Raw genomic sequence first — 17071 nt, 5'->3', positions numbered from 1 at the left:
AAATATTTTGACCATTTTCTTTTTTCCTTTGTCATTCTGCATTCGCAGAGAGATTACCGGCCAATCGATATTGAAAATCCTTCCAAATTGCGGTCAGTTGTGATAGTGCCAAAGAACAACTTGAATTTGACTTCCAACTGCGATGTTCCATTTGAGAGCAATACATCCAACAAAGAGTTCTTCCAAAACTGGGGAGTCAAACCTCGTCTACGATATGGAGACCTCCACACAAATAATGAGTACATTCCACCTCAGGTGAGATATTTTGTTTTTGCCTGCTTTTCACTTCTTTTTTTTTTTTTCAGATTTCAAATGCACTCAATTAAGTGGAATAAAAGTTAATAACCAGTGTCAGCCATGATTGTGAATATGCATATCTATATATATAAATTCGTATTCCTGTCTGTTTATTTGTTCACAATTTGATTAATATATACAAAACGTTCCTTACTTTAATCTTTCATTTATTTCTCTCTCTCTCTATATATATATATAGTATGATTTTTGTAAAATATACAATTAAGAGATCACCTCATTTGCATATTACATTAAGAAAAATCGATTTTACTAAATAGTGGTATCATAGTTTATGTTTCTAGCGAGAGAATTGTTTTAGATGTACTATTTAAAATTGTTATTTAATAAACTTCAAATAACAATTATATTGATAATATATTTAATTTAATTTATTTGGAATTATTATTTCCAACATCGACCTTTTAAAAAACATTTTTAAAGTTATTTGCCTGTAGAAACTTTGAAACATAAAAAACACACTCTTACCAAATAAAATAATTTGGTAATCTCAATAAGTTTTTAGTTGGAAAAATAATTCCGTGTAGATAGAAAAATGTTTGACTTTTATTATTTTTTAAAAATATTTAAAAAAAAAAAAAAAAAAAACTTACGAAAAAACTGGAAAGATTTAATTTGTTTGATTTTATTATTCTTTAAACGCCTATTACAGAATCGGTAAATTTTTATGATGTGACCCAGCGTCTTTAACCCCTAAAAAAATGAAGATCTACTTTTTGAGGGCCTAATACGTTTAAACAGCCTTTATAAATAATATGAAAGAAGAAATTTTGAAAGAAAAAATTAACATTTTAGCGTGGAGGATCACTTTTCTATATAAATTTAACATAAAATGAGCACCCACTTTTTGGCCACCAAGCATTCAACAAGACATTTCACCTCAAGCATTTTTTCAAGTTTGGCGATTGAGGAGGGGGCCAAAATATGACAAATACAATTTGTTGGAGGGGGGCAGGAATTACATTTGAAACAAAATAACGATAAATTTAATTCATTCTGTATAACCATTTCATAAACAAAACAAACCCCAAAATATGACAAATTCAATTTTTTGGTGGGAGGGGGGATTACATTAGAAACATAAAATGACGAAAAATTTCATTTAATTGTTTTTGGAATTAATTTTTGGTAGATCTTCATTTTCATAGGGATTAAACGATGCTGGGTCACGTCGTAAAAATCACTACAGAATCTTTGACTGCTTCGAATTCAAACTTAAGCTTGAATTCAAAGCGCACGCTTTTAAAAACAAAACGGCTCTCCCCTAAAAAAAAAAAGGCAAATCGAAAAAGCCCCCTTCAAAAAAAAAAAAAAGCAAATCGAAAATTTTCTTTATTTGCAAAAAAAAAAAGCCAATGAAAAAAGTGCCCTTACAAAATTCGTGACTTTTCTTAGGACAGTAGTCAAAACAGTTCCGCAGTTACCTTTTTCCCTTCATTCGCATTCCAGGTTCGAGCCTGCCTATTAGACTAATTTTTTTTTTTTTTTTTTGCAATAGCACAGGCATTCGTTGCTATTTTTTTTAAAAACAAAAGTTGTAATGATTTATTTTTAATTATTTATTTGTTTTTTTTTTGGGGGGGGGGCTTTCCAGTACTCAATATCCGGAGAATAGTTTCTTCTCTTTGTATCCCTTCTGCCGAAATATCTGGTGAAGAGGGTACCACGTACTTCCTTTTTTTTGGGCGATTACATTTACATGTGTTTATCCGTTCTTTTATTTTTGAAATTGTTGTGGGGGTATTCACGTTGCCCATGATGGAAATGATTAGTATAGCAGGTGTATTCCAAATGGAACTTCACGTCAACCCAAGCAACGCCGGATACCCATGCTAGTATAAATATATATGTATATAAATATTTGGCCGTGTCATTGTATATGTGTGTGCATTTGTTTACCTTATTCATGTTAGTGCATGTATAGCCGTGAGTAGTTGTTCGTTTCTGTCCACCTGACTCATTAGTGCATCAGAATGCATGTACAAGATGAAAAAGGTTTATATGTGAGTCATTGAGTCATTTTCTTTTGCAACTTACCTACCCAGACCTGAGGGGGAAGAGTGTATGTTCTGGTGTCTTTCAAGTGTGGCCGACTTGAAAATATCCAATGTCTCTGGCTGTTTGTTTTATAGAAGTTTCTAATTTCCCGTCAGCTTACTACATTCACGTATATGTGTTACTTTTTGGAGGTTTGCAAAGAATTCCATTTGTTGAAAATACCTTGTGTCCACACGCTTATGTAAAAACTTACTAGTTTCCGCGAGTAACGAAGTGAGCGTATTGGAATAAAATGGAGAAATAAAAAGGGTAGCAATTAAATTTTGTTTTCAGCGTTCATTGGAATCATTTGACAATTCAGTCGCCACAAAGTAGCTCTATATCTTCTTTTATTTGTAGTTTTATAAATTATATCGCTATTTATGGAGAACCCTATATAAATAAAAGTCGATTGGATTCTTGACATTAGATCTACCTAGTATTGTATCTGATAGATCGATATTTGATTTTTAATAGCCAGTAATTTGCGAAAATTTATATCCATCTTTTTTTAAAGATAACATTATTTTAAATAATTTTTTTTTTATTAAATTTTCACCCCAAACAAGGCAAATTGCCACTTTGGTGTAGAGGGCTACTATCAGAGGCAACAACTACTGGGGTACTATGTAGGGATTTGGGCAGCAAGATGTCGGTTCACGTTACACTTGAACTTCTGCACGTCAGTACTGTTGGGGAAGCAGGGACCTGGAATGGAATTCCAGAGTCTAGCGGTTCTGGGGAAGAAACTATTGGAGCAAAAAGATCTTTTACATCTAGGGATCTCTACAGTGTGGGGGTGGGATTTAGCAGCCTGTCGGGTTTGTCGGGGGTGCTCACGTCGTGGGGGCACAAGTGATTGCAGTTCGTCAGAGCATTCACCACTAAAATACTTGTAGAAAAGGCAGATGAATGCAACATTTCGTCGATGGGACAGAGGCTGAAGCTTAGATGCCAGTTCAGGGCCTATCAGGTTTGCGACTCTCTTTTGAACCTTGTCAAGGAGCGAGAGACTAGTAGCAGATGCACCAGCCCAGATGTGACAGCAATACTCCATACATGGGCGAATGGTGGCCTTATAGAGGTACAGGATACTTTCGGGTGTGAGTAGTTTTCTAGCACGGTAGAGAGAGCCCACCTTTCTTGCAGCGGCCCTGGCAATGCCTTCAATGTAATTGTTCCAACTCCTGTTTCCTGTGAACGTTAGGCCAAGGAGTTTGAAAGATGTACTCTCAGATAAAGAGTCGTTGGCCATTGCTATAGGTGGTAGAGAGGGTTTCTTGTAATTATTGAATGAAACTAGTTTAGTCTTGGCAGCATTGAACGCGACCAACCACTTTTGTCCCCATTCCACCACAGATTGGAGGTCTTCCTCTAGTGTTTCTGCCATTTCTTTAGAAATGTGTTCATTCGTCTTCCTGTCGTGCCTGCCATAGAGTGTAGTGTCATCAGCATATATACCCATCTCAGAGGCAATTTTGTCGGGGAGGTTATTTATGAATATCAGGAACAATAGAGGTCCAAGGATAGAACCCTGGGGCACTCTCACATTTATATCATATTGTTTAGATGTACGACCGTCGAGGACAACCTGGATTTTTCTCTTATCTAAGAAGGATTTAATTATGTTAAGTATTCTACCAGTGATACCATATGATCTAATTTTCCTGAGGAGACCCTCATGCCATACCCTGTCAAAAGCCTTAGATATATCTAGAGCTATCGCTCTGCCCTCCCCCGCTTTGTCCAGTGAATGGTATATACGTTCAGAGATCACAGTTAGGATGTCTGGTGTGGAACGGGCTTGTCTAAATCCATATTGTTTGTCAGTCAGAAGTTTAGCATCTGTAAGCTGATGGACTAGAGCATGGTTAATTATGGTCTCAAATATTTTGGCAAAAAGTGGGAGGAGGCTAATGGGGCGATAATTTGATGGGTCAGTCCTTTCGCCAGAATTCTTGAATACTGGTACAACAGAAGCCGGTTTCCAACAGCCTGGAAAGCAAGCTTCATTAAGGCATTTGTTGTAGAGTTTGGAGAGAACTGGAGCTACTTCGGCTGAGCACTTTTTTTAATAGCACAGCTGGGATAAGATCGGGTCCACATGCTTTTGATGTGTCAAGGTTTTTATGATAGCATGCACCTAAGCAGGGGTGGTTTTCAGATCGTCTAGCGTGGCGTCTGTCTGCATAAGAAAGTCAGGTAGGGGGTGGTTGGAAGGGTCCAGTGTGGAGTTTGAGGCAAACCGATTGGCAAGCATGTTAGCCTTGTCGGTTGCTGAGGAGACAACCTCGTGATTATTGGTTAGTGGGGGAATTGTTGATTACCCATTATTTACTACACTGTTGTAGATTTTCCAGAAGTCTCGAGTTCCTAGTTTTTGTGCTTCGATGCGCTTTTTAGTGGTTTCCGTAAATTCTCTCTTAGCTGTCGCTATTTCTTTCTTAACGTTATTTCTAGCTTCTATATACTCAGTTTCTTTACGACTTTCGCTTTCTGTTTAGCAGAAGTCTTGCCAAATTTTGCCGGTTTATAACGAGGAAGAGTCCCTTCTGATAAATATATATGTAATTTTAGTTTAATTTTAAACTCTACATAAAAAAAACTAATCTTTTACATTGAAATGATTCTTTTTCAGCATGATTTTATTTTTAATGAAATATGTTGCAATCAAAATATGTATTTTTTAGAATGGTTTTATTTTTAATGAAATATGTTGCAATCAAAATATATTTTTTTTTAGAATGGTTTTATTTTCAGACACATTTGATTATTAGCAATTAGTCCATGCCGAACCAACCATAAGTCATCGCGCGTTTCCTGTAATACATTTTGTTATACTCTGTTAGTATGTTGATTACAGATACTGGTATTACATCCACTAGGAGTTTGTCCAATGATTATACTTTATTTGAGATGAAGATAATCAGTTCTGATTGAAGGGAACCTAAACATACTAAACGAAAAAAGCCTGAAATTAATAAATATATTTAAATATAAAAGTTTTAAATTTAAAAAGAAATTTCAAAGTAAAGATTCTAAAAATGTATTTTGATTATGACATATTAAAATATGTTATGATTATTAAATTATGTAGCATGACATTCAGAAATTATGTAATATTTATTTACTTGCCGTGTCCAAAAAAAAAAAAAAATGGCAAAACAGAGCTTACAAACACAAAACAAAATAACCTTTATTAACCAACTTGCTATGCTAGTGATAACACTAACTTTGGCATAATAGAATAGCTACATAAGGATATTAATATACTAGACACAAAAGCAAACTAGGAAAATGTTGATGGTGTACAGAATAATGTATAAAATCAGTATCTACTTGGGTTGTATTTGCCCAGAGGAGCGGGAGGTATAGGTCTCTCAGAAATTAACCATAAACATTGAGTCACTATTATTGTTACATAAGAAGGGCCGTTCCCTTCTCATATAAGCAAGAAGGCAGACTAGATAAGTGAAAATGATATTAGGAAAACGCTAGAATCGAACCTTGCAGACAAGGATTAATTGAAATCCTAGGAATGCAGCGATTGTCCATTCTTTTAGAAATAACTGGATATTAAATATGTAAGTTAAAAAGATGGATATGCGAGTTTATAGATAATGATTAAAAATAGGTTAGAAATTGAACAATTAAAATTGGGAATTCTTTGTTGGCCAAGTGTGTTTGGACAGACATATGTAAATGGAAACGTGATAAAGTCACGTTGGTTGACAGCAAGCCTCTGACGTCATAAACAAAGTAGATTCTCAATATATTGTAATGGGGTTCGTAGTTAGAGGAGATAATCGGAGAGGATAAAAGAGTCACATTCACAACCAGAGAGAGAGAGAGAGAGAGAGAGAGAGAGAGAGAGAGGCAGAGAGTGAAGCTGATCCCCTTAGAGGCGAAGGATGGAAGAGAGAGACCATGTAACTATACAAGTTTGAATTCCTGAGTCACTAATCGGCCGGTTGATGAATAAAAAAATCATCTAATATTTTGTAACTGTTTGTCTTCGGGTCGTCTTTTCAACAGAAAGGTAAATGTGTTTTGTATCATCATCTAAATGAACATTGTATAACTGAGAGACGCTCAAGGGTACAAAAATAAGAATTGTCCCAGTCGTGAAGGATTTCTCCTCCACCGAAAGAGAACAAGAAATGGAAGTGCGGCATCCAAAGAACAGATGCTGCACTTTGATCCTGACCAAAAGGCCAAGAGTAGCGGTGAACCCGTAGAAAAAGAAAAGGAAAAAAAAGGCAGCTGTAAACGACGAAAGGAAGAGAAAGAAAGACAGAAAAAAAAAGATAAGATCATAGCTTATGGTGAGAGAACGTGATGACGTTAAATTGGCCATGACAGCCCGTGGGTGGCGAGGATACCAATGAAATTCCGATGTCCAAAGCAAACAGTCGACGAACAGCGGGGCGACAAGTGACCCTATTGAAAAGACGCGTGGCCCTTGTGGAATCGGATTCAGCTGTTTTTATGTCCTCTCAAAAATAATTAAGTTGGGCATCTCTGTTTTTACGACCTGTCAAGTTCCATTAGAGAACACCCGAATGCCAACAGAGAAAGAAAGACAGCTCCTTTTTTGGGTATAGGCCGCCTGGCGAAGATTTGACGGACAGTGATCCCTTAATTCTGATTGGCCAACGACCTGAAACGGGAAGAGACCCAGTCCACGCCCCCACAATATAAGCAGCGAGCCTTGAGAGATTGACAGTCAGAGTCAGAGAGTTAGAGAGAGAGCTTTGCTTCCTTGGGTCCGACGAGCGAAGATTCCCCCATCGATTGACCCTGTCACGTAGATAATTGAGTTGTCTGTCGGAGAGAGAAGAGAAAACCTCGCAGTTAACAAGTGGCCAGTCCCTAACTAAACAGCTAACTGCGATTGTACCCTGATTGAATACAAAGAAGTTTAAACAAAAAGAAACGCTTATTGACTTGGTCCCTTCATTTGTTTTGCATGACAAGTCTGTTTCAGGAAACCGGCCGTTGACATCCTCGCCGAGAAAACACCAGATCCGACAACCGGGGGCATTCCACCACTGGACGACGCGCGGGTGAGTTAAGTGTCACATAACTGGTGCCGACGACCTGTGATACCTCGTTTTGGTAGGAAACGTGCGAACGAATTTCCACGGGCACATAATTTTTTTTTCTTTCTCTCTCGAAGGCACAAGATCTCCCCGTGAGAGTGGGAATGGAAAGTTGAAAGATTGAAAAAAAAAAAGAAAAAGAAAACGAACTAAACAAGGAGGGAGAAAAAGAGAGAAAGCCAAAATTGAAAAAAAAAGAAAAAAGGAAAGAAAGTAAACTCGAAACCAAAGCGCATCTTGGAAAAAAAAAGAAAAAAGAAGAAGAAAAAAAAAAGAAAAAAAAACGCCACGAGTGAAGCCAGACGACGAACTTTAATCAACTGATTATAAAGTCTGAACAGCTCGTTAGTCATTCTCATCCGCCAGTCGCAGAAGAACACAAGTGCATCAGACCGGGTAAGTCCATTTTTTTTGCTGGTTCCCTCTTTTGTATGCTTTGCTTTCAGCGGCTGTCTGTGTTTTGTGTTGGGCGCTGTTACACCTTGTAGGGGGCGAGGAGTGGTAGGAGTGAAAAAAAATAGATAATAACATAATGTATTCTCAGGGAGGACTCGGGGCGGGTCAGTCGATGGGGGAAGGGTCAGAGCAGACTGTTGAGCTGCAGATGACCATGGAGCGGCCACTGTGGGGAATTAGCGTACCCGCATATGGGGGAGACCCGAGGGAGTCAAGGAGTGGTTGGCGATAATAGAAAAAAAAAGATTAGTATACGGGTTGACCGATAGAGAAATGGTGCTGCTTGCCTGTGACGGAGCAGTCGCAGCGGCCTCAGAATATATATGCAAATGCTTGGAAAGCAACCCAAGCATAGCCTGGTCTGATTTTCGCGATCAGGTGAAGAGTAAATTCGCCGGCGAAAAGACCACGGTGCAGGCGGTGCGCGAGCTGTCTCGAATAGAGATGGCCAACGGGGAGAGCGTGGATGAACTGGTCGACCGCATGCAGGAACTGGCGGTCCTGGCATATCCAGTGTCCGAACACCGCGAGATGCCCACAACCCAAGCAATGCTAGTTGACACGATGGTGGATGCATTGCGGGACGAAGCGACCAAGATAGAGGTGCTAAAGAGTTGCCCAGACACTCTAGAAGAAGCACGTAAAATAGCTAAGAACTATGCGTGGTTGCAGAAAAGAATAATGGGAGAAGAGTCGCGAAATAGGAGCGGGGAACTGGGGAACAGAATGAGATATGGGGCCGGAGGACTCGCCCGGGGCCAGCCTGGATTGGTGTGCTGGAACTGTGGCGGCGAGGGCCACAGGTCGAGAGAGTGCCCCACTGTCCACGAGAAGACACCCTGACATAATGGGAGAGTAAGAGTGGGCATCGTAAAGACCGAACTGAACGCGTGTCAGAGAGGAGGTAAAATTGACCGTTTCTCCTACAGCCACCAGTCCCACAGGTGTTGGCGGTGTGGAGACCCGAGACATATTAGGAGGGACTGTCCTGACCGAGGAAAAAGCCACCCGGGGGCAAAAGATCCTCTGGGGAGAGGGAATCAGAACCAAACCCCACCCCCTGGGCGAATCTGTAGAGAAAGAGAGGTAGGGCAGACAGGTAGGGTTGGAAAGAAACCACTGTCACAAGTTGCGATGCTCACGGGAGCGGGGTACCAGGAGAGAACCCTGAAACAGGAAAAGAGGAGAGCCCAGGTGTTCCCTCCTCTCACAAAAAAGGGAGAACTCACCTGTGATGTGACGATAGGAGCCACGCAGGTGAAGGCTCTGGTTGACACCGGAGCGATAATATCCCTAATAGACGCAGACGTCTGTCGGACTGTGGCAGGGAGGAGAAGGTTGTACCCGTCGGATGTGGGGTGCAGTCAGGCCGACGGTAGCTGGATGTCGGTGACAGGGAAGGTATGGCTACCTGTACGAGTGGCCGGAAAGAAAGAGAATTTCCCCCTGTATGTGGTACCCGGGCTATGCAACGAAATGATTCTGGGAGAGGATTGGCTCCGAGCGAGGGGAGCCACTCTGAGTTTTAATCCAGACGCGCTAACGGTGAGAGGGGTGAAGATACCACTAGGTGACACAAGGTCTGTCCCTCTCCCTATGGGAGCTGACAGCAACAGGAGGCTTTCCCCAAGAACGGTCGGGGCCTGTATGGGCAAGGTGGATAGCACCAAGGAACAGGGAGGAAAATTGTCCCAAGTCAAACGGGTAGCGACGTATAAGGTTAATAAGAAGGGAGTAACTCCTACAGATCCAGTTGTCCGAGAATCAGGGACGGTCCTCAAGGCGACGGCCGATAGGACTAATAGGACCAGGAAGGTCAAGAAGAAAAAAAAAGCAGCGTTTACTGGACAGTTAAGACAGGGTGACCAAGTTTGGATGAGGGAGACGGGTAAAAAGATAAAGAATCCCGGGGGTAGTCAAACGCGAGATGAGGACAGAGTTCCTGACAACTATAGGGACGACACCGAGCGACGGTTTAAGACAAGAGAGACGACCTCTATAGAGCCTAGAAATATAGAGACGGACGGAAGGTTGGAACGGGAAATTTCAGGGTTACACTCCACCAGCTATAGGAGGTCACAAAGAGTAGGCGCGGCTCGTGAAGAAAAGAGAGTGGAATGGCAGTTGACCGCAGAGTCAGCTGAGGAGTCGAATGAAGGGGATGAAGAGTGTCCAATACCCATCTCCTGGCTCCAGCAAATGGGGAAAGGTGAACCGAGGCTGCCGTTGAGGGGAGCAAGGGACTCCCTGTCCCAGGAGGAGTGTGACGTCCTTCCACCAAGGACCAGTGGGGGTCAGTAGGACAGAGACGGGAGGTTGGAGCGACATCTCCAGGTTTAAATGTGGTGCAGCTGTTTTCTCTGTGGATGCATGGAGGGCCCCCATGTATTCGCACTGTTGGCAGATTGTGTCGCGGACTGACCTTGGAGGTAGCTAGGGACTAAAACGGAAGGCTTCAGGGGGAGGGGCGCCGTAAATAGCAGAAAAGAACTATAAGTAATTGAGAAGTATCTCGCAGTGAGTAAATTGGCCAACGGGGAGAGTAACTTAGCACGAGAAAGTCGCGTATTGAGCGAGGGTGTCTTGGGGGAATTTAAACTGTCGAGTAGAATATCTTAAAGAAACTAACGGTGCTGATATTGTTCTGTTTTGGAAAAAAAAAAAAAAGAAATTTAGAAATGCTCAGTCGAGAAGGATTTCTCTTTCACGGGACGGGGATTGAATATTGTTAGTGTAGCATTGAAACAGTTGTTGCACTTGGTCTCTGACCAAAATGGCGCTGCTGGGACAAATTATGGGACTGAAGGGCAGGATTGCCTCGGTCGGGGAGGATCTCTCCTTCACTGGATGAGAATAGTGCATGTTGGGTGTGGCGTTAGGGCAGATGCTGTACCTTGTTCCGAGTGAGAGAATGCTTATGGGACAAGTGAAGTTAAACAAAAGGGAAGAAAAAAATAGGAAAGGGAAAAGGTGGGGGAAGGAAAGGAAAAAGAAAGAAAGATGGATATGTGGATAGGATTTGTTCAATGAGGTGTGAGAAAAGAAAATCTGGAGAGTGTTTTTAATTTGCAGATAGCTGGATAAGGATGTGAGGGGGGAGATGATGAAGATGAGAATACCAACGGCCAGCCACGCGTAGCGGCCAGAGAAAAAGAAAAGTGTACGTGTATGTGCGCAGTTGGGTGTGTTGTCATCGGGAAACCTGTACCCCCAGTATAGTGGCCCCGGGAAGGTTGAGAGACGGGTTATTGAAAATACGGGTTGAGCGACTGCATGATTTAAGGTAGCCTGTGGACCTCGTTAGACAGGCACTGCAGTGCTATGTTGCACTGGGGGGGGGTGCACCACCAGAGCGCAGACAGCCGGGCAGCTAAGTGAAAAGAAGGGCACCGGCGGGGGGGGGGGGCAGCACCCGGTTCTAACAGGCGTGGTGGAACGAGCGGAGGACGAGTCCGTTCAGGGGCCGCCCAAAATGGCCCTTAAAATTGTAGGAATGTAGACCAGAGACAAACAGAAGAGAAAACACACACACACGCACACGGCAGGCAAAACAAAAAAAAAATAAATAAATAATAATTTTGCATGACACTTTCATCCTACACCTGCAGACCAAAGATAAACAAAGGTGAAAACGCGCACACAAAAGAAAAAAAAGAAAAAGAAAAAAAAAGAAAATTTTTTTTTTCATGACACTTCCATCTTACACCTCTAAATCTAAGACAAACCAAAGACAGAAGAGGAGGGAACACACACACCCACACTCTCCTAACAAACAAGACGTTTTTTTTTTCTTCCCCTCCTTTCATTCCGCTTGTTTCTTGTTTTTTTTTGTTGTTTTTTTTGTTTTTTTGTTTTTTTACTTTATTTTGTTTTTTTCCTCTGTTTTTTTTTTTTTTTTTTTTTGTTTCTTACAACTAACCCGAACAATTAAAACTCCAGAGACTTTATCACTTTTCTTTTGGCATGCGATTAATATATTCTGGAAAGAGGGGCTGGCTCACGATTTGCGATTTTTTTCCCCCTTTTCTTCTCTCTCTCTCATTGAAACGGTCAGTGCAGTTGGCAATCCAGCCATCTGAGAAACAATTCACCTGGTAAAAGGTGTATTTTACGATGTAAAAGACATGTCGATGGGAGGGGAGTGGAATGAGAGACGCTCAAGGGTACAAAAATAAGAATTGTCCCAGTCGTGAAGGATTTCTCCTCCACCGAAAGAGAACAAGAAATGGAAGTGCGGCATCCGAAGAACAGATGCTGCACTTTGATCCTGACCAAAAGGCCAAGAGTAGCGGTGAACCCGTAGAAAAAGAAAAGGAAAAAAAAGGCAGCTGTAAACGACGAAAGGAAGAGAAAGAAAGACAGAAAAAAAAAAAGATAAGATCATAGCTTATGGTGAGAGAACGTGATGACGTTAAATTGGCCATGACAGCCCGTGGGTGGCGAGGATACCAATGAAATTCCGATGTCCAAAGCAAACAGTCGACGAACAGCGGGGCGACAAGTGACCCTATTGAAAAGACGCGTGGCCTTTGTGGAATCGGATTCAGCTGTTTTTATGTCCTCTCAAAAATAATTAAGTTGGGCATCTCTGTTTTTACGACCTGTCAAGTTCCATTAGAGAACACCCGAATGCCAACAGAGAAAGAAAGACAGCTCCTTTTTTGGGTATAGGCCGCCTGGCGAAGATTTGACGGACAGTGATCCCTTAATTCTGATTGGCCAACGACCTGAAACGGGAAGAGACCCAGTCCACGCCCCCACAATATAAGCAGCGAGCCTTGAGAGATTGACAGTCAGAGTCAGAGAGTTAGAGAGAGAGCTTTGCTTCCTTGGGTCCGACGAGCGAAGATTCCCCCATCGATTGACCCTGTCACGTAGATAATTGAGTTGTCTGTCGGAGAGAGAAGAGAAAACCTCGCAGTTAACAAGTGGCCAGTCCCTAACTAAACAGCTAACTGCGATTGTACCCTGATTGAATACAAAGAAGTTTAAACAAAAAGAAACGCTTATTGACTTGGTCCCTTCATTTGTTTTGCATGACAAATCTGTTTCAGGAAACCGGCCGTTGACATCCTCGCCGAGAAAACACCAGATCCGACAACCGGGGGCATTCCACCACTGGACGACGCGTGGGTGACTTAAGTGTCACATAACCATCTTCCAGTATTAATTGTCTGTCCCCTCCTCCATATGAACCCCCGCTACACAACATTGTGAGCACTGGTCAGTATCTGATGAGCTCCCAGAACCTAAACTTTATGATGGTACATCAACATTCTCCATCACAACCTTAACCCTAATCCTAACCTCCCATCACAAAACGAGGCAAACATTTAGGACAAAATTGTCTCACAAATGAGACAGAAACAACAAACAAACTCACCACGAAATTTTTCCATAGTAGAAGAACGAGCCAACCAATAACATGCTAACAATTTTATGAAAGATCTATCTCAGGAATATATAGGTAAGGGATTTTCCGCAGATTGGCTCAAAAGAAGATCATTCTATTTTGATCAGGAGAGGATGAAAATGGCTGGCAAAAATCGAGGTTTGATGACCAATGTTTTTAAGAAGACGAGTTTTAAAAAGTGCAGGTTCTGTCACCCAGAATTTAGAGAGTGTGAGCCACCTGGCATCCAGTTCTAAGGTTCTGCTGGGGACAGCTACTATACGATGCAACACAATTGAGTATATAATTATCGGACTATCCAGCGGACTATCTGTAAAAAGAATAGAAGTGTAGAAGGAAGTTCTGGGGATATGTACCAGTTAGAAATAATTGCATAGACCATCTGCTATGACTGTGCAATTCCTACAGCCAAAGACTTAGAAAAAAAATTAGAAAATGAAACTGTTAAGCCTGACATTGTGATAGGGGAAACAAAGGAGAGCGTGGCAATCATAGTTGAAGTCAGTATCCATAATTATGCTGGCTTAAACAGAGAGAGAGAGAGAGAGAGAGAGAGAGAGAGAGAGAGAGAAAGAGAGAAGATAACATAATACCAAGGTATTACGTGGAAAGAAACTGGAATCTTAGAAAGATCTCTTATTTCACAAATCATAGGATTTACTGGGATCATGAAAAAATATTTAAAAAAGATCACCTGGTGAACTAAGTGCAAAATATGTCCAAGCAATTGCACTTTAAGAGACAGAATCCTAAAACGAACTCTCGGTTGGAGTCTCTGAAATAGCAGCTAAATGTCCGGCAACCAGTAGAATACCATATCTCTATCAAAAAGATATGAAAGCAATATATTATATAAAAATAGTGTTTCTGCTTTATTGATACAAGCAACAGCTGCCACAAGGAAGACATGCTCCCTTTATTAGACTAGACAACTTCTTACACCTGCCAGTATCTTTTATGTCTATAAAGACTTTCTTTATGAAGAAATCGAAATGCAGTGTTGTGGACTGAATTTAGTCATCAAATTAATTTTTAAATTTAATTTTATTTTATGCTATTGCATATTTATTTCAATAAATATTTGATTAATAATGTATATATATCTAAAAAAGTGAGAATGTGTGTGTGTGTGTGTGTGTGTAACTTTCAACCTATATATTCAACAATGTTTGGATCTACAGACTTGAAATTTGGTATATAGGGTATTTAGACATATGGAAAACTTTTTAATCGGTTTTCATCCGGAAAAAAAGGCTGCTAAGGGGTAAAAATAGAAAAATTGGTACTTGGGGAGGGAGGGGGGGGGGTCATCTGATTGTTAGCTGCACGAATCGTTCACATGACAGCTTTCTTATGTTAAGAATAGGTAGGTTTGAAAACATTTTTTGAAGAACCTGACAAGCTGGCCTAATAGTTATCATATTTTACTCATTGTCTTTAGGTTTTGGTTTCGAACTCAGTTTTTTTTTTTTTTTTTTTTTTACTTACAAGAAGTGAACTGTTTAGAAGAAACATATTATGACGATTCTGAATTTTTGAGATGAGAATTGGTTATTTGTATTATTATTCATCGAACTACTGTTCTCATCTTGAATGTGATTTTAACAACGTTTCGGTCGATATAACCTCCGATCTTCTTCACTGGATAGAGGTCCTAAGTAATTCAGTGTGGGCGACCGAAATATACATTTGCGAATTACTTAGGACCTCTATTCAGTCATGGCTGACGGAAAAAAAAGCATGCTACCTCCGTGAAGTAAATAAAGGGTTCCGCTCGAAATTCTGTCCAAATTCCCGAGTTTGACAGAAGCATTCCCGAGTTTGACAAGATACACCTGAAGAAGGTCGGAGATTATATCAACCGAAGCGTTGTGAAAATCACACTCAACATGAGAACACTAGTCCGATAAACATTATACTTGCATGCACATGTCTCAGTTTATTTCCGTTTTTTTTTTTTACTTCATTTTTTAAAAGTAATTTAACATTACGTTTACTACCGGGCAAGGCCGGGTACATCTACTAGTAAATAATAAAATAAGAATAATCCAAGTTACGTGAATACGAGAAATACGTGCAATTACAATCGAAGTTGTCCCATAACAACTTAAACGATCTAAAATCTTTTATTTATCCTTTTCTTTTTTAATTATGACTTTTCAGGAAAAGTTTGTGGCCAAGACAACCACAGGGACAACGTACACACCCAAAAAATATGAGGGTGTGACGAGTTACAGGCCTTCGGACGGTCTCAGCATCAAGCAAGGTTCTGTTGAGCAGACGATGACCACATGCTACCAAACAACGTACAAGAAGCCAAAAGTAAAGATGTGTCGTGCCCAGATGTTCCTCATCCAACAAGAGTTGAAAAGAAGGCAGAAAGCCGAAGCAATGGGGAAATTAAAAACTTGTGTAGCTTTACCTTTGAAAGCACAACAAAAATTGGCGCCTGTATTGCGACCTCTACAGATACAAAAAGCATAGTTATTGAATTGTGATGTATATATATATATATATATATATATATATATATATATATATATATATATATATATGAAATATGTATCGCAATAAGCTACACAGAATATTCCGTGTTTCATCCTCATGAGAATTTGTCAGGCTTATGCGAAAAATTGTGGTTATCGCATATTTTTATATACATACATGGCACTGAATTTTCTAGTTAGCCAATCAACTTCTTAGTTGTAACCGTGCCCATCCTAATCAGCCAATGGGTAGGCACTTACAGGACAAAGTTACAATTGACCTCATGTTCACCCTTGCCCTTTGTGTGTTTTCTGGGAGCGGTAGGTGTCCTTTTGTGTGTAGTAAGCTAACCTACTTTCAACCTAGGTGTAGTTTTAGATATATTATTTTGTGTTTTGGTTTATACTTCAGATATTATGCTACGGTTTTATATATATATATATATATATATATATATATATATATATATATATATATATACATATATAATTATTTATGTTTGATTTATTTTATTTTGTTTTTATTATTTTAATTATTTATTTATTTTCTATTGTTATTGTCAATTTAAAATTATTTTGTATCATTATCCTAGAGTAAAGTTTATCTTATGCACACAGTTGTTTGCTATTTCTCTCCTCCAGTTTAATAGATGTTGGGTTCCGTTAAAGAGTTTAGGTCCCTACATGTACTTGCTTGCCTTACTATTTTCCATTCGACTATTGGCGAGCGATTGCCATATATATTTTCATAACTTACTACCTAGCTCTACCTATGTATTGAGCACTGTTGCTATACTATATTCCAGGTAGAAAAATATCCAAAAATTAAGAATAATTGAATTTCAACAAGAGTCGTTGATAGTGCTCAATCAAAGAGAGCAAATCCTATTACAGTGCAGATCGTTTCGATCATAAGTGAATCATCAGGCAAGAAGATTTAAAAATTGGCAAATTGAAAAGGGGTTCAAGACCATTTTGAATTTTAGAGGAGAGAAAATATACTTTGCCATAACTGGCGAGAAGTATATTATGTCAGTGAGAGCTATTGTTAGCCCAGGAAAATAGTGGGCACTGGCGGTCATAGCCAAAATGAAATCATCTGACTTCAACTCTCAGACATTATCTGGTAGTGGCAGCTAGTAGAAGCTACTGGCTGTCATTGTCAGCACTGAGGGTTACTGGCGATTAGTGCTGGTTTAGGGCAATTATTTGCGGGGACAGACATTTACTGACGGGCACTGGCTGCTTTTGTAACTGGCAAT

At 40.1% G+C, this 17071-nt stretch overlaps 1 protein-coding gene across 1 annotated transcript in view; it reads left to right on the top strand.

The window, feature by feature from the left end:
* The window catches only part of LOC145277732 (uncharacterized), a 72704-nt gene extending 56480 nt beyond the window's left edge, over window positions 1-16224 (top strand). The window contains exons 7-8 of the mRNA XM_080129436.1: window positions 49-255; window positions 15487-16224. Of these exons, the coding sequence (XP_079985562.1) occupies window positions 49-255; window positions 15487-15807 (528 nt within the window). The 3' untranslated portion in view covers window positions 15808-16224. The remainder of the gene's footprint in view (window positions 1-48; window positions 256-15486) is intronic.
* The last annotated feature ends 847 nt before the right edge of the window (window positions 16225-17071 follow it).

The sequence above is a fragment of the Euprymna scolopes genome, chromosome 6 (assembly GCF_053919585.1).
Source record: "Euprymna scolopes isolate OS-2025 chromosome 6, ASM5391958v1, whole genome shotgun sequence".
In the NCBI taxonomy this organism is placed as follows: domain Eukaryota; kingdom Metazoa; phylum Mollusca; class Cephalopoda; order Sepiida; family Sepiolidae; genus Euprymna; species Euprymna scolopes.
Note: the sequence above shows the minus strand (reverse complement) of the source record. Positions and strands in the feature narration are given on the sequence as shown.